The sequence below is a fragment of the Molossus molossus genome, unplaced genomic scaffold (assembly GCF_014108415.1).
Source record: "Molossus molossus isolate mMolMol1 unplaced genomic scaffold, mMolMol1.p scaffold_m16_p_14, whole genome shotgun sequence".
Lineage (NCBI taxonomy): Eukaryota > Metazoa > Chordata > Mammalia > Chiroptera > Molossidae > Molossus > Molossus molossus.
This window is the reverse complement of record NW_023425349.1, coordinates 10,533,412-10,551,833: the sequence shown is the minus strand read 5'-3', so window position 1 is coordinate 10,551,833 and position 18,422 is coordinate 10,533,412. Positions and strand designations below refer to the sequence as shown.

The 18,422-nt window shown below is 40.8% G+C and overlaps 1 protein-coding gene across 6 annotated transcripts in view; it reads right to left on the bottom strand.

The window, feature by feature from the left end:
• The window catches only part of DENND1A (DENN domain containing 1A), a 491,959-nt gene that overhangs the window by 218,109 nt on the left and 255,428 nt on the right, over positions 1 to 18,422 (bottom strand). For all 6 annotated transcript variants that reach the window (XM_036261261.1, XM_036261264.1, XM_036261259.1 and 3 more), the window contains one exon: positions 5,780 to 5,880. In XM_036261261.1, the coding sequence (XP_036117154.1) occupies positions 5,780 to 5,880 (101 nt within the window). The remainder of the gene's footprint in view (positions 1 to 5,779; positions 5,881 to 18,422) is intronic.

The following is an 18,422-nucleotide window of genomic DNA, read 5'->3' as shown; positions in this document are numbered from 1 at the left end:
TTAACATAGTACTGGAAGTCTTAGCCACAGCAATCAGACATGAAGAAAAAATAAAAGGGATCCAAATTGGAAAGGAGGAAGTAAAACTGTCATTATTTGCAGATGACATGATATTATACATAGAAAACCCTAAAGACTACATCAAAAATCTACTAGACTTAATAAATGAATTTGGCAAAGTAGCAGGATACAAAATTAACATCAAGAAATAGACAGCATTCTTATACACCAATGATGAACTCACAGAAAGAGAAACTGAAAAAACAATCCCATTTACCATCGCAGCAAAAAAATTAAGATACCTAGGAATAAACTTAGCCAAAGAAGTAAAAGACCTATTTGCAGAAAACTACAAGACATTGAAAAAAGAAATAGAAGAAGATATAAAAAAGTGGAAGCACATACCTTGTTCATGGATTGGAAGAATTAACATCATTAAAATGTCCATATTACCCAAAGCAATCTATAAATTCAATGCAATCCCCATCAAAATACCAATGACATATTTCACAGAACTAGAACAAATACTTCAAAAGTTCATATGGAACCAAAAAAGACCCCGAATAGTCACAGCAATCTTGAAAAAGAAGGACAAAACAGGTGGGACCACAATACCAGATATCAGGTTATATTACAAAGCTACTGTAATCAAAACAGCCTGGTACTGGCTCAAGAACAGGCATACAGGTCAGTGGAACAAAACAGAGAACCCAGAAATGGACCCAAGACATTATGCTCAATTAATATTTGACAAAGGTGGCAAGAGCATACAATGGAGTAAAGACAGCCTCTTTAATAAATGGTGTTGGGAAAATTGGACAGCTACATGCAAAAAAAATGAAACCAAACCATCAACTTACACCATACACAAAAATAAACTCAAAATGGATTAAAGAGTTAAATGTGACCCATGAATCCATAAAAATCTTGGAAGAAAATGTAGGTACCAAAATTTCGGACATCATGCGCGGCAGAATTTTCACTGACACATCACCTAAGGCAACAGAAACAAGGCAAAAATGAACACATGGGACTATATCAAACTGAAAAGCTTCTGCACAGCAAAAGAAACAACCATCAAAATGGAAAGGCAACCCACTGTATGGGAGAGCATCGTTGCCAATGATACATCAGATAAAGGGTTAATTTCCAAAATATATAGAGTACTCATACAACTCAACAAAGGGAAGACAAAGAACCCAATTAAAAAATGGGCAGAGGACTTAAATAGACACCTCTCTAAACAGGACATACAAATGGCCAAGAGACATATGAAGAAATGCTTAACATCACTAATCATCAGAGAGATGAAAATTAAAACAACAATGAGGTATCATCTCACACCTGTCAGAATGGCCACCATCAACAAATCCTCAAACAACAAGTGTTGGCGAGGGTGTGGAGAAAAGGGGACTCTAGTGCACTGCTGGTAGGAATGCAGACTGGTGCAGCCACTATGGAAAACACTTCGATGTTACCTCAAAAAATTAAAAATTGAACTGCCATTTGATCCAGTGATCCACTTCTAGGAATATACCTGAAGAAGCCTGAAACACCTATCAGAAAGAATGTATGTACCCCCATGTTCATAGCAGCATTAATTACAATAGCTATGATCTGGAAACAGCCAAAGTGTCCATCAGTAGATGAATGGATAAGAAAGCTGTGGTACATATACACAATGGAGTACTATGCAGCTGTAAGAAAGAAAGATCTCTTATCCTTTGAGATGACATGGAGGGACCTGGAAAGTACTAATCTAAGCGAAACACGCCAAGCAGAAAAAGACTAATACCACATAATCTCACTTATTTGTGGAATATAGTGAACGTAACAGTCTGAGGAATAGGGTAGACCCAGAGACGTGGAAGTAGGGTACAGACTGACAACCCTCAGAAGAGGGGTTGAAGCGGGGAGGGAAGAGATGAACCACAGAAATTATATGTATGTACGCATAACCGATGGACATGGACAACAAAGCTGGGGACGTGGTTGGGGGGATGGGGAGGAGGGTGTCAATGGGGTAAAAAAGGAGAAACACCTGTAACAATAATAATAATAATGATAAAATGGGAAGGAACTTAAAAAAATTAAGTTGGGATATATTTAGGGCAGACCATTTGTGCTAAACCAATTTATTCAGATCATTAAAATCCATGATTATAGCTCTAATTAACGTTAACTCAGATAATCGGTTGTTGTATTTGTGAATGTGCAATTAGAGTCCTCCATATAACTAGGGTTTTCAGCATCATACTTTCCAGTTATTCACTGCATCCTAGAGCTTTGCTCTACTGGCCTCTGTTCTACCAAGGACTGCATGACAGCTCTTGGGGTCTCGGAGCTCAAGGACCATGACCTATGATACCAACAGCAGGGTTGGGCTCAGCCCCATTTAACATGTCTTTGTCCTAAAGTCAATGAACACCTCATCTTCAAGTGCACTGTAAAAAGCTCTTGCAGCCTACACTACACTGTTGTCCTGAAAACTCCTAGCAGCATGTACCTGAAGAAAAACTGGCAGCAGTGGTCCTCATGTGTTAATTACACTTGCGAAGTCTATTATGCATAGAAAGGGCACCTGCTGGCAGTGAAAATGACTAGAATCTGCCCTTCCTGTGCAGTGAGTAAATTGAGAGTTCATTTCTACAGGAGATAATAGTTTTCAGATTCCATTTCGTGTATCCCCTGCATGGGGACATACTTAACATTTAAATCATCTGCAGAGGAACAAACCTCCTTCAAATTTACATGTTTCAGGCTCCTAGCACTTTACTTAAAATGCTAGTTATCCCTGCTGGCTCTTACTACCAAGGATTAAACTCAATGTGGTGAAAGTCATTGAGCACAATAGAATCAAGTTATTAGCATTGACTCAAATTTCATGACATTTGTAGTTTCTGACCAAAGCATTTGTAGCAGGCTGAAGGTGATCAAATCAAGCCTTGAATGGAGGATCTTTTTTCTCTTGGGGTCTTTTATTTTATCATTCTTACATCTTGCAGTTAATCAACAGATACCAATCCCCACTGGCCTGTAATCATCCTTTGGTCAACTGTCAAAAAGTTCTTTAGAAAATAAGGGGCCAGGAAAGAAACACTATCACACAAACAGAAACTTCCAAGATAGAACCTAATCACAAAACTCACTCGGGCTGAGACACATTCAAGCCTTAACTTTGATTTTTTTTTTTTGGAGTGGAAGTTTGGGGTGACAGGGCTTAGCAGCTTTCTTGACAAGCCTTTCCTTCCAAGTTAGACTTGTCAGGATCATTGCTCCCGATCAGGCTGGTGACACAGCTCTGGACAGTGCTAGAGTTATACATCGAATTGAAAAGAGTATCTCAGATCAGCTTCCACAGGGGAAAAAAATCAAACAACTAATAAATCCTCTAAGCAAATAAGAAAGGAATGTGGGGACCCAGAAGGTAGCTGGAAGGAACTGGCTAGAATTAACACTGATTTTTTTTATTTTAAGTAAACATTTTCAATTATAAAAATCACCTTTCTTCACTGAAATATCTGAAAATATAAAAAATAAAATAAAAATCATGCAGAATCCCTCTCCCTCATCCCCATCACAAATCACTGTTAACATTTTGGTGTATTTCCTTCTAGATTTCTGCCCTTGTATGTGTATGTGCACACACATTTAATTTTTGTGTTATACACACACACAATTTTGTTTGTTCTTACAAAAATGGAATCATACAGTATATAATACCTATATTGGGGCAAGTTACTAAATGTTGTGGCCTTAGTTTACCAGTCTGTGAAATGGAGCCAATAATACCCGCCTTATACAGTTTCTGGAAGAACTGAAAGAGATATCCGATGCAAAGGAGATGGTCCAGTGACTGGGGTATAGGAGACATTCAACACTGGCAGCTTCTGTGATACTGATGTTCCTGACAGAGCATCTTCCTCTTCACAGTGTTGGGAATGTAAGCTGCTGGTTTAAACTAGCTAACAATTTCGCAACCACAACTTTCCAAATAACAGAAAGCTAAAGTTGTATACTACCAACCCTGCACACAAAAACCTCTGGGTGTTCCTCTCTAAACCACAGCACGAGGACACACAGATGGGTCTCTTCCAGGGAAAAACCTAAGGTTTCTCCTTAGAGCACATGTCTGGGTGAGGTGTGTAGGGGGTATGAGTCACCCTCAGTATGGCAGCCCCTGAGACATGTACCTGTGGGGAAGGGACCTATGTCTGTGTGAGTATGGGGGCCGTGTGTCTGTGTGAAGGTATGTGCCTGTGAGGGTGCTGTATGGGGCGTGGTGGCAAGAAGACTGGGTGCCACTGCGTGAGCCTGTCTTAGGAGACATATGCCTCCTTTCTAACTTTTCTATTTTTCTCACCATCTCCCCTCCACCTTCCTTGGGTGTACATTTTGTTCTCTCTTCTTCCCTGCTCCTCTGGCCTCCTTCTTCCCCTGTCTGCATCTGCCCAGCCTCTCAATATTGCATTCAAACACCACCACTACTACTGGCTAGCAAACAGGGGCCTTTTCCTTTGAGCTACATGGCAGTGGAAAGAACTGAGAGCTGGTTCAGAAGCTCAGAAGGAGCACCCAGTCTAAGCAGAGGAACAGCCCCTTAAGCTTGTAAGAGGTGGGAGAAAGGCATGGATAAAAAGAGCTGCCTTGATAAGAAGATACCCAGTAGGGAGATGAGCCAATTCACTTAGAGCTAGGCAAAGGAGAAGGTCGCTGAGTTTCACCCGACAGCCCTGAGCTACATACATCTTTGTTGTACCTGTGGCTTCTTGGGATGAGAGTGAGCCCAACATCCAAATCTGGAGTACCGTGGAACACCTTTAAGCTTCCAAGGCAATTTGGCTGCCTTGGTGAACCTTTTCAGTAGCAGGGTTACAAAACAGAGTAGAGAACCCAGGAAAAAGTATGACGAACCCATGGTAACCCCTCAAATGAGTCCCTTTCCTGGAAGCTGTCCATTTCTGGCAGACGGTGCCTTCTACACATGCATAGTTCTCCCCATCAGCTTCTGCTGACTTGAGCTGTCTGGAGACAATGTCTTTAACCACAGCACACTTGAGAAAGAAACTGTTCAGAAGAAAATGAATCCAAATCAGAAGACAGATAGTGATGATGAAAGGCTCCTGCAGAAACACTCCTGAGCACCCACCATGAGCCAGCTTCTCTACATGGTGTCTTTTCATCCGTTGTATCATTTCATCTTCAAATAATTATGTATAGAACCTCATTTTGCAGATGAAGAAATAAAGTCCTAAGTCAAGTGACTTGCCCAAGGTGACAGAGCTGACTCCAAAGCCTGCCTCCTCCCTCCCACTAAGATACAGTTCACAGAACAGTGAAACGTCTACCAAAAATGTCAGAGGGGTTGAAGTCTGGCTCGTGCTCCCGAGCCACAGTTGAGAGCAAGTCTTACAGAAGGTGCCAGGACATGGCTGAAACTTGGACCCCTTGGGGATCTCAATTGTTCTTGTCATCATTTTCCAGTTTGTCTTAGGGGAAAAAAAAAATAAAAACCACACAACTACTTGATGCTTCGGTTTCCCAAACTGAGAAATGGGAAAAGTATTACCTACTCACTTGAACTCTTAAGAATGCCATGACATCTATGAAAGCTGTTCGGAAACAAAAGGGCCATGCAGTCATGAGGTCTAAAACTCATGTCATTTTTGAAGTTAATATTTTTCACTGAGAGTCACCAACTGTATTAGAGTGACAGACCTAACATTCCTTGTCAGTTCCTGGAGGAGGGAAGCAGAGGCAGGCTGAGCAGCGGCCTTACCAGCAGTAGTCCAGCAGGTGCGGCGGCAGGACAGGGATGTACACGTGCTGCCAGAACATGGGGTAGAGCATGGCGGCAGAGCCGTGGATGCAGGCCGTCAGCTGCAAGAGAAGCAATCAGAGGTTCAGAGCTCACAATCAATGTGCGGAGACACCCTCCTATTGGAGTGCAGCAATAAAATTAAATACATACTTCTCAATGTATTTAAAATAAATTAACGCAATTACCCTAAGTCAAATTTAATAAGAGCCTGCTTTTCGAAAAACAATCAATTTTTTCCCCCAATTATGAAGCTAATGCACAAGGACAGTAGAAAATTTAGAAAATGGAAAAAGGGATAAAAGAAAACAAGTCTTCACCATCTGAAAACAATTTAACATTTTGGGGTAGTACATACACTTATATTTCCTTTTCTAATAAAATTATTGTAACTACAGTGCTCATTTGCTCTTTTTTCATTTTTTGCAAGTATGCTCTTTTTTCTTCAAGTTAACATTATTTGTTGGCATTCCCCCATATCTTTAAATATTCTTAGAAAACATATCTTTTAATGCCACTCAATAAATTTCCCATACTGTATTTAACACACTCTTCTACCATTAAGTTATATAATGAGATCAGGTCAATAATTTTTATATCTGGTTTCTGGATATAGAATTCAGGGGCAAAAGTTATAAATATTTTAGAGCACTTAATAACTATAACAATATAAACATAACAAATGCATTCAGATACTAAATAGATGAGGGATGGAGGCTCTCTACACATACTACCCTGTCCCCTTCCATCTCACCAGCACTAAGAAGTGCAGTCGAGTTCACTCTAAAATCTGTCTATCTTGACTTTATTTTTACTCCTCTGATCATGACTAAGGCTGAACATCTTGTCATATGTTTCCTGGTTATATTTTTTTAGATAAATGGTCTGTTTCCTATTCTTAGGCCACTTTTTCTAATGAGTATTAGTATTTTTAAAAATTGACTTACAAGCAAGCAGTAGATATGCAAAGGGCACTACTAATCCTGTTTTGGAAAAAATACTTCATCCTTATTTAATTTTCTTTGAATTTTTTGGGTGAAGAGAAGGTTTAAGTATTTACACGGACAAATCTTTTGCTTCATGATGGTTTCCACTGCTTTTATACTAAGAAAGTCCCCCAAATCTTTCCCTAGCATTTAACTTTAATCCATCTGAAATGAATTTGGGTTTAAGGACTAGGGTGAGAATTAATTTTTTCCACATAATCAATTGCCCAGCACTGTTAACTGACAAATCCTTCCCTCCTTATGCTTTCGACATGCCTGTTTCATATTCCTTTTTCTCTTAAGAGCTGGACACACCAGACAATCAGTATTTGATATAATTAAATTTCAGAAACGAGGATATAATGGAATAAAATCATTACAAAATTCAATAGTGAAGAAGGAAAAAAACAACACCTTGGGAGATACGTCTATGAAGTGACAAAAGCCAACTACACATGCTTCTCTCTGTCTTGCTTCTTTGGTTTCTGGGAAGCCTGTTCCCAGGAGAACTTTGCTTCTTTTGGAAGCTGTTAACTGTTCTTTGCTGACAGAAGTACATGGACATGGTGAACGAGTGACGTGCCAAGGCCCAGTTAAAAGAATCCCAGAGGTTAGTGTAACATGAACAGATTTAAATGGGATATTCTGCTGATGTTTCACAGTGTGAGCTGTGTATTAAATCCAGGGCTGCTACTCCCCATACCCCTTTTCCCTCCAGACCCTGTTCTTTAAATCAAGGACATGTCATGAATAGGAGCCTATCCAGCAAGCTCTCGAGAGCTGTTCCCGGTGACACTGCCAAGGCTTGTTGGTTTAATCCATCCCTCTCAGCCCATTTTAATACGTTTCCATATAAAGGAGGTTGTCTGTCATATTATACATGACTCATCTCTTCAGGTTTAGAAGAGATGAGAAATCTTTGCTGGTGATGAATGAGTGGAAAATGAACCAACTTTACTCTGACTCCACCCTGAGGTCAGGCTGGGGGTGACACTGGCCTTGGGCCCCAGCTCCTTCTGCCCATCCTTGAGCTGCCAAAGTACTCTTACTCAAGTGCAGGTCTGGTCATGTAACGTCCTCCTCAGAAGTCCCTGGGGGCACTCCTGAACAGGCACGTCTCCACCAGTCCCCAGTCTCCCATAGAGCAGCACCTCGACCACAGTCTCTACTGCCTCCTCCAAGTTTATCCTTGGAGTACAGCATTCAAAGACTTAGGAGCTATGTACTCCTCTTCCTTCTCCCTCGCTCTCCACATGTCCCCTAGACTAGCCGGATTTGTGCCCAGAGCAAACTCCTCTTTCTCAGGTCTCTGCACCAGGGCTGCCTCCCTTGCATGGCTCTCTGGGGCGAACACCCCATTATCAATGGGGCTATAACTGTCTGTGTTTGTCCTCTCATTATAAAGTACAGAAAGACCTGTCTTTCTTTTCCTCTCCATGTTCTTGGTGGTATAGCATATATAAGTGCTAGCTAATACAATCTTTCTTGAATAAAAAATAGTTCTACTTAGAAGATAGTCATAATATAAAGATAGTGGCTTGGCTTTTAACAGTATTGGACCAGACCAATATTTTCATGAGTCTCACAGAGTAGGGTATATGACTCAAATTCCCAAACAATTAACAGCAAGCTTAGACATAAAATATGCCACTTCTTGGAAAATTAAGTCAATGGATTCATTCATCCATTCATTCAATGATATGCCCACTCTATAACTGTACAACACATCAAATAAATAAAAGCACTTTAAAATCTATAAGGTGCCATACAAATGTAAGGTATCATCACATAAATTCATTTGTGATTCTGTTTGAAAAAGTTATTCAACAGAACGTTCCTGGTTGAAACAGAACTTGATTACTAGTTTTTTAGTTTAAATTAGTTTGAGTCTAAATTCTTTTTCAAGTGACAAAGTGGCAAAGATCTTATCTTCAGACAATGTTCTTTTCATGTCTCCTTAACCTCAAAAATAAAAAACAAAAACAAAAAAACCCACCAAGCCGAAAGCAAAGATGTTAAAATGTCTTACCCCTCATAAAAAACAAACTTTTACTTTTAATATTTTTCTGGATAAAATAATTTGACTGTGCTTTATGTCATAGAACTTGCAGGCTCCAAATTTTCTTTGATTTATGTGCTAGAGGGGAACCTGAAATTTAAAGGAGACTCTCAGCTCTCTCCACAGGAGCTACCTTAGTTCACCTCTGGGCTGAAGAGTTCAGGCTTCAAGTTCAGGCACTCGTGCTCATCAGGCTCTCAAGTCTCCTATGAGGATGTCATTCCTACCTCTGTCTAGCTGCCCCTTGGAGCCTAAGAATATATATGCTTTTACCCTGCATCCAATGCATTAGGAAACACTGTTAGCTCTACCTCCAAAATGCTGAGTGGTTATGAAGTCAGGAAACATGGATGAATACTCACAAAAAATGATTTACTAATATTACACTGCAAAACAATGAAATGATTTCGGTCTCCACAGCCCCTGTTGCTGTATTGAACATGCCAATCGGGCCTCCTCTGCAGGAACCTTGCACTGGCTGTTCCCTCTACCTACAGAAGCTCTTCTGCTAACTTCTTCACCTCTATCAAATCTTTAATAGAAATCATCTTATCAAAAAAAATTTTTTTAAGGTGTTTGATCATCATTTTCATTGGGGGTTTTCTGAGGGCCAAGTCTCTGCAATTGGAGTAAAATGCATTTACCCATTTGATTAAGAAGACAGACAAAGAGGGAATTGTTAAGCTCTTTTACCAGATACTAAATGGCACAAACAACGTGCAGGGTTACTTAGGAATAGTGGCTAAGTCGACCACAAGGAAAGTGTTATGCTGTATCTATGCTTCATCAGAAATAATATGTTATGTCCTGTAAATTGGTCACTTATTTGAAAAATAACTCTAAAACCAACCCAATTTTTAAAAATAAGGATCCTAAAAGCCTATGCTCATTTCTTATAGAATACAAAATCTAAAAGTAATAAAAGTATACAATTTGGATTGTAGTCAACAAAGGGGTATTGTGAATATTTAATTGAAGTGTAAGTTGAGGAAAATGATCCTATCAAACTCTCTCTCCATGGGAGAATAGAAAGATAGTATGTGTAAAATTTGCCCAAAGTCATTAGTCACAATGAATATTCATCAGAAGCCAATTATCAATCCCATTTAATGACACCCCAAAAGATTTTGCCCTGAAGCAGCTGAATAGTCTCAGACTCCAGACAAAACTAGACAAATTATACAGCCAACAGCCAGTCTAGCCAGGACACAGATTGTAAAGTAAACCACTGGTGGGTTTTTGGACGTACTTTTAGTAAATTCTGTCCTCAATTAAAGATGCACAAGGTCACTTCTATCTTGGAGCTTTCTATATGGCTTCATTAATTTTCTTTGAGGCAAAGGGAGAGAAAGGGAGAAGGCAGTGGGGATAGGACATGAATGAGGAGTGATCAAGGATAGAGTTGGAAAAAAAATGCAATTTTTTTTTTTTTAGTTTAAGGTATTTTTCAGAGATAATGCTCAGATTGTCACAGTCTTAGATCCCAAAGGTAGATATGAAATTTAACACAGAATAAGAGTAAGGATCCCCCCCACCTCCCTCAAAAAAGAATCCCAACAGTTGTAAGGTATTATTTTAGAGTAAGTGTGTGTGTATGTGTGTGTGTACATACCTACACCCTCATCACTACATTTCAAAGATAAGGAAACAGTCTCAGAGGTGAAATAACTTGCCCAAGGCTACATAGCTAGTGACGGAACTGGGACTCCCATCCAGGCCGGTCAGACCACTGTGTATAATGGCCACTGTGTTTCCACAATGCATAAATTAACTTAAAAAATGTTTTGAGTGCCTACCCTGTGCTCATACACCATGCTGAGGATTCTGAACTAGATGAGACACTGTCCCTGTCAGCATGGCCAAATTATGTAGAAATGCATTTGCCTTGCTGTTAGATGAACAAATATCTAGGGCAAAATACCAATTAACAGAAAATAATCACTTTTAAAACAAACACAGATCTGACAATTTCCTGGGGATTAGTTACATTTAACTAAGGTGTTGTAGTGTTTTTAATCCACAGGAAATTCTAGACAACGAAGTAATCATTGTCAACGTGAAAGGTTTACATCCCAATTTGGTGCACCTATTTGAAAGCCTGGGCTTCCGTCATGTTGCCTTTCACATACCTGCACGGAGTTTCCACTAATTCTCTTTTTTGATCTGAGCAAGCCACTTCCTCTCCTGGGTCTCAATTTCCCCTCTCTGGAAAACAGGAGACTGGACTTCATGATCCCTCTGCCCCCTTCCAGCTTTGACAACTTAGGACCTAGAGGAATTGCTGCCCTTTGATGTGAAATAGGCACCTCCTCTGCCCCCAGCTCAGCATCAGCTCTACTGACTAAGTATAAGTAAAACAGGGTACATCTCAAAGCTGGTCTCGCTTTCTCATCTCTGCAGCTCTCGGGCTCACCTGGAATTCACGAGCCATCCGCTCCATCACCTGGCTGTGAAGGGCACAGCCTTCCTCTGTGTTTGGCCCCTGACACTGAGAGCTTAGAGGCAGATGATTGTAGGAGACATGGGGCACGAGACTAAAGATGTGAGCTCCTCAAGGACAGAGCACACATTCGATTCCCCTCCTTATCTCTTACTATGCTTGACACAGAGCAGGTGCTGAGTAAATGTTTGGGGGATGTTAAAATGCCTGCAGCTGAACATCATGAGGAATGGTAGGCAAGATTACCAGACATTAACAAATTGAAATTGCTTAAGGATCACAACTAGGAGCTGTAAATTTCTAAAAGGTATTGAGATTCCACGTTCCAAAAGCTGACAGAAGAAAAAATCAGATGGTCACTGTTACTAATATCCTAGAACCTATACTATGTGGAAAATGTGTTGTGGAAGTCAGCTTTTTCAATTTGAGAACTAGATTCTGTCATTTAATTATAAACTATCTTTGTAGTCATCAGAAAATAAATCTTGCCATGACTAAACAGTGTTGTGGGTTTTTTTATAAATTTTTTTTTATTTTCACTTATTCTCAAATGTAAAGCTCACTATAAGATTAGCAGTAAGTTTTAAGTAAAACCTGCAGGGACTCTTAAAGTTAACCTACTCAATCCTTCTCAGGGTATGAGAAAAACCTTTAGTTATAAATGGTTCAGCTACATTCAGACTGTGTTTACTACATTTAATGAGGGTGGAGCTGGCTTTTAAGAAAGTAAGATGCTTTAGCAAAAAGACAACTTAGCCTTGGAATCAAAGACCTTCAGCTAGTCTAAATAGAAGCTGGACATGTGAGTAGAAAGAAGTAAAAGAGTAAAGAATGTCCTACTTTTCTTAGAAGTAGAAATGTAATGCTGCTTTGTTTTTAGTTTTGGTTGTGGGGGAAGGGCAGTCGTTCTTAAGTGGTTTTTTTTTTTCTTTTCAGTTGGGTGGAACTCATGCTACCTCTTGCTTCTTCACTGTCCTCTGGAGAAAGGTAAGGAAAAAAACACCCTCAAAAAACCAATACACCAACATGGGGTCAAGTCGAACGCCTTCCACTAACAGCAAGATCATCCAGTCAGGAGGAAGCTTTCTCAGGCAATCACCTGCCTACTCAATCACTTCTCCCGCCGACCCCCTTTCTAAGGAACCAACTAGCTAGAATAATTAGAGTAAGTTATTAACCAGGGAAAGAAGCTTTCATGCCAAGATTTGACACTTCAAAACATCAAAGCATCTAAAACTGCCAGAGAAAAGCCTCAGCTACCAAAGCAGAGACAGAAACATCAGTATGGGAAACTACGGTGTCAATGAGCCTGCAGCACGTGAGTAAGGAAAGGATACACTTCTCTTTAAGATGAAAAAGGCAAAGTTACACTGGGATTGCTAATGCTTCATTTAAATGCAGGGGCAGCAAGGTTCTGCCCCTCCTCTGTCCTGTGCCTGTGCAGACATTATAAACCGCTATGGGGTCAGGACATGGCCCGAGGTCCCTCCCAACATGCCACCACTGTCAGTGGATCCAAGCAGGCACTCAAAAAGAGATCTATTTGTCACCTCAAGTCTAGTATAAGTGGATATTTGTGGGGTTTTTTGAAATATTATAAGATCATAACTTATGTTTTGCTAATTTGCATTACTGTTTTAATGAATCACATTTAAAATAATATGTTTTTATCGATTTTTTAGAGAGAGGGAGAGAGAGAGAGATAGAAACATCAGTGTGAGAGCAATACATGGATCGGCTGCCTCCTGCACGCCCCCTACTGGGGATCGAGCCCGAAACCCAGGCATGTGCCCTGACCAGAACTCGAACTGGGACCTCTCAGTGCATGGGACAACGCTCAATCCACTGAGCCACACTGGCCATGCATGAATCACATTTTTTAAAAGAAAGAAAGCAGAACTGAACATGGAATCATGAGTAACCTATCTGTCAGGTATCCATACACAGAGAAGACATGAAGGAACCTTTAAGTGGTAGAAGTCATTAGATTTGAAGGCACAGGAGAAAAAAAACAGAATCTCCCCGGTAGAGTTTGGTCAGGCAAATCCAACCTGAGAAAGTGAGAGTAAACTTAGATTAAAGCTATCATACAGCCTCCACCATGACCACTTAACTCAGCATTTACTATCTGCCAAGCACTGTTCTAAGTCCTTCACATATAGGCAACTTTTTTAATCTTCACATTCCTGTAAGGTAGGTAGCATTACTGTCCTCATTTTACAGATGAGAAAACTCAGGTTCCTAAAAGTTAAATACCTTGTGCAGGGTCACAGAGCTGCTGGCGGAGCTAGGATATGAACCAGGGAGTCTAGCTCCAGAAACAGCTCTTAGCTCACAGGAGACTGCCTCTGTGCTATGACCTGTATTAATCTGACAATTACTGACTATCCACTATGTATACATGCCATGCCCTCAAGCAATTTAAAATAGACAGAGACAGATCAAAATGCAAACAATCAACTTCAACACAAAAGCATTATGAAAGAGGTGTTACAATAGAGGTGCAAGTGTGTTGGCATGTAAAGAAGGAATCATTAATTCTGCCTGGGGCAAGAATCAGGATTGCTTCCCAGAGTTGGGGGTGGGGTGGGGTGGGGTGGATCAGAGCAGAGCCTGGAAGGATAAAAACCAGAAGCTGTTAGTCCTCCTTCCTGGGAGGCTGGTCAGGCGGGTCAGGAGAACACAGCAGCTTCCTAAGGCCATTCTAGCACTCTGTAGTATTGACTGTAGAGACCTGAACAAGAAATGACTGTGTTGATGACTGTGACTAATGAGAAGTGGGTGGATACAGAAAGGCTCCTTCAAGTGGCCATGACTGTCCCCTGTTGCTTGGATTCATTCACCATCCACTATTACCAGTTCTACTAATTATATCTTCACACCTCTTCCAGGATCTCTAATGTCCTCTTTGCTTCTGAAAGTCAAACTGGGGTTCAATGCCCCTCAAAGGTGAGATTCAGAGTCAGCATCTATTGAATGATTAATGTGTGCCCAGGAGTGGGCTATAAGCTATCATATCTGTGACTATTGTGTCCTTTCAACAACTGTGAGATGGGTATTAACACTACCCCCATTTTTACAGAAGAGGCAGAGAGACTCAGAGAAGTCAGGTAAGTGGCCCAAAGCTGTGTGGCTAGGAATATCACAGGAAGGATTAAGTACAAAGGTAGGAACTGAACAAAACTATCCTGACTTAAAGTCTGGTGCTCTCTCCTACAGCCCTGCTGTCCTTTTCCCTGGGAAAAGATAACTCCTGCAGGGCTGTCTGAATCATCCAGCTGGGAGACTACATAGCTATCAAGATAGCAGAAGAGAAACCATGTAAATTTTCGTAAGTTCTGTACCGACCCCTGATTGCAAGTCCTAACCTCACACCTCACTACCTTGGCTCACCAAAGTGACCAACCTTTTAGCGCACAGAAACCAGAGGGAAAACGAGCCCTTGTTCTTGCTGACTTAGCACATAGTAGGTGTTCACATTTCTTAAATGAAATCCACAGAGATGCCTGCAATGTGGGAGTCATTTATGGCTTTTCAGGTATATTAAGGTGTCAGTGACTTGAATATTACCCATTAGTGTTTTTTTCTGGTAGAGAGTCATATAAAAATAAGCTATAAGTTCTACAATCTAAAGAATATATAACTTATTTCACAAATTGACTATACTACTGAATAATAAACAACATTCTCTGCCATGTTCTCAATGCAATGGCTAAAAAAAACCCATCACCTCTCTGGTCTATTTATACCCATGTACCCAAAGTTACACTGGTGGACTGTATCAGCACCCAACATTACTGAGAGCTTAAATAGATTCTATTTAGCTCTGTCCTATTCTAGACTAGGCAATACCAAAATCAAAGCTCTCCCAAAGAAAAATATGAACACAAATAATTTTTTAAGTGTTGGTCTGTACTCATGTCTTTTAAACAAATTCAACCAGACTCTGTTATGTAGTCTCAAAATGAAAATGAGTCTAGTGATGAAAAAGAACAGTAATGAGAGAATATTGTTTTTGTCTTAGAGAACTATGTATTCACTGTTTCCGAATCTGGCTGTGTATCAATCATTGGGGAATCTTAAAAAATAGACATTCTGGCCCTGGCCGGTTTGGCTCAGCAGTTAGAGCGTTGGCCCGTAGACTGGAGAGTCCTGAGTTCAGTTCCTGCTAAGGGCACATACCTGGGTTGCAGGTTCAATCCCCAGCCCTGGTTGGGGTGCTTGTAGGAGGCAATCAATTGATGTGACTCTCTCACATCAATGTTTCTCTCTCTCTCCTTCTCTTCTCTCTTTCATCTCCTCTCCCCCTCCTCCTACTCTCTCTAAACAAACAAACAAACAAACAAAATTAATAGAAAAAATATCCTCCAGTGAGGATTAACAACAACAAAAACAGACCTTCTGTGTGGTTCAATGCTAGACCTTTTCAACTGGTATGACTATCTGGAGGCAGTGTCCACGTACTTGAATTTTTTTTTTTTTTTTATCCTCACCCGAGGATATTTTTCCATTTTTTGTACAGATAGAGAGGGAGGGAGAGAGAGAAAGAGAGAGAGAGAGAGAAACATCGACGTGAAGGGAAACATCGAGTGGCTGCCACACGCACGACCAACCAGGGCTGGGGACAAACTGCAACCGAAGTACGTGCCCTTAGCGGGAACCAAACCCAGGTCTCTCCGGACCGCAGGCTGACGCTCTAACCGCTGAGCCAAACCGGCCAGGGCCACGTACTTGAATTTTTAACAAGTTCTCTGGGTGATTCTACCAGAACTAACCCATGGATTAGCATTGAGAAACACTAGCAGTCTGAATCCCATGTCTAGTCCAAACACTCAATGCTTGTTGAAGCAATGGGAAAAGAGGGAGGAGAGGAAGGTAAGAACTAGTAGGAGACCATGGCTGGATGAAGTCACAGCACATTTTAAAATATCACCAATTAAACTATTTATACTCTATATATTACAGTCTCAAGAATATCTCAAGGTTCTTCATTGTAGTTATAGTTCAATATGAACAAGCAAAAACCAACTCACACATAATTAAATGAAGAACATAGTTCAAAAGCAGTTAATTGTATTCACATTTAAAAACCAGAGAAAAACCACATAAATAAAACATACCAATCTTTCCTCCTACTTCCTGCCAATGGAAGTTCCATTCATTTATTTCTAACAGTTTTAATATTCTCTGAGCCACAATAAAATTTTATGTGATGGAGATTAGAGAGGCTATGCTATTGGGAAGTTTGGCTGCAGACTCTATATTTCATGCCACTTCATTACATTTTGTTAAGGATTTCCCTCTTCACCAAAAGGATTAGTTTTCTTCTCACTCTGAATACTCTTCTTAGGTTGTTAGTGTGAACTAGGTTAATCTCTCTCTTTTTTAACATATAAAAGATGAACAAACAAAATGTTCAACTTATTTTATTTTTTAAATAGAACACTAAATTTAGTCTTAGAATCTCTGTTTGGTAAGTTTCCAGTTACAAGGTCTTGGCTTCCTTTGAGCACAGTTTGAAACAAAACAATGCAGTTTGTTCCTGCGGCCGGAACATGCAGAGTGGAGTGTGCAGGCAGAGAGGCCTGGCTCTGGTCCAGTGCTTCCAATCTCCTTAAGCCGCCACTCTCATCTCTGCTCCAAGGGCTGCAGACAGGCAGACAGGATTAGTTCTTTCTGGTCCAGAACAGCTAGGAAAGCTTTACACACATCATTCAGGCACTCAAACCATTACACAGGTTGGCATGGTCACAACCAGGTGGAGTTCACCAGGAACAAATTGAAAATGAAGCCAAATCTGAAAAACTTCCACATCCACGAACTGACCCTTCTTAGGTCACAAGACCAAGTGGTAGTAAGACAATAGAAGCTGTTGGTGGGAGTGGGCGGGACAGAAGTTTGGGAGGGTACCCATCCCTTCACAGCAAAACTGAAGCTCTACTAAGGGCCAGACCTGAGGGTGCTGGTGGGGAGACAGAGCTATCACCCAATACCCTCCAGGGCCTGTCCAAGGCACACATTCTCTGGGACTAATACTTAGTTAGGAAGAAAATGACAGAGAGAAAAGATATCAGTTTCGTTACCCACCCACCCCAATCCCTCTATGGGGTATTATCAGAAAAGTAATACTTCTTTTCAGAGTTATAGGTATCACACAAATACTTAGGTGTGGAGGCTCAATTAATGAGGTAATGGTCTTACCACTATACTGTGCTTCTTTTCAAGAACCTGTTTAAAAAAGCATTTGCTGAATAAAACAAATATATGTTCCTTTGGGAAATTAATGGGCCTTTGTTAACATGTACTGAATATTCTTAATGTTTAAAACTTCTTGCAGTAGCCCTAAATTATGGGAGGGGCAATTAGGACCAAGGTACACAGGGCTGGTGGGAGCTGCAGCACATGAACCCTGCAGCCAAGGAGTCAGGGAAGACATGCCCAGGGACCCACCCAGGCTGTGCTCACTGCAGGGGGTCAGCACAGGTGGGGCTGGGAGCTGAATCTGAACAGTGCTCAAGGAAATGGGGTTCTGGCCAATAGAGTAAGTGTGTCTGTTAGAAATTCACATCAGCCTTCGGTTTTGCTGGTACCAAAAGCAGCGCCAGGCACGGAGAAAGTGCCCACTGAATCTGCAGAAAGCTTAGAGTCCATTAAAAGGTAATGGCCAGGCTGACATTCTGTCTGTGATTTCGGATCGGGGTCAACCTAATCATGCCAAGAATATTTCTCTGAGGACAAGGGTCAAAGGGAACTTATGACAAATGGAGAGTTACCCAGAAGGCAGTATGAGGTAGCAAGAAGGGGGTTAGCTTGAAGCCAAGTGAGGCAGGTTTTAATTCCACCTCTGCTGGTCACCTTAGACAAGACACTTCCACTTCCCAAGTGCCAATACTCTCATCTGCAAAACAGAATAAAACTAGCTCCTAGGGTTATTGCAAGAGTTAATAAGGGAAAAATATAATTAGCACAGTGCCTGGCACATAGTAGGTGGCTCCAAATGGTTCACTTAAAATAATTTCAAATTTGAGAGTATGGCTCTAAACAAGGGTGTTCTGTACGCTTAGTGTGGGTGCTGCCAGCATATCTCTTTGGTAGTCTTGGAACTATTTTCAAACTATA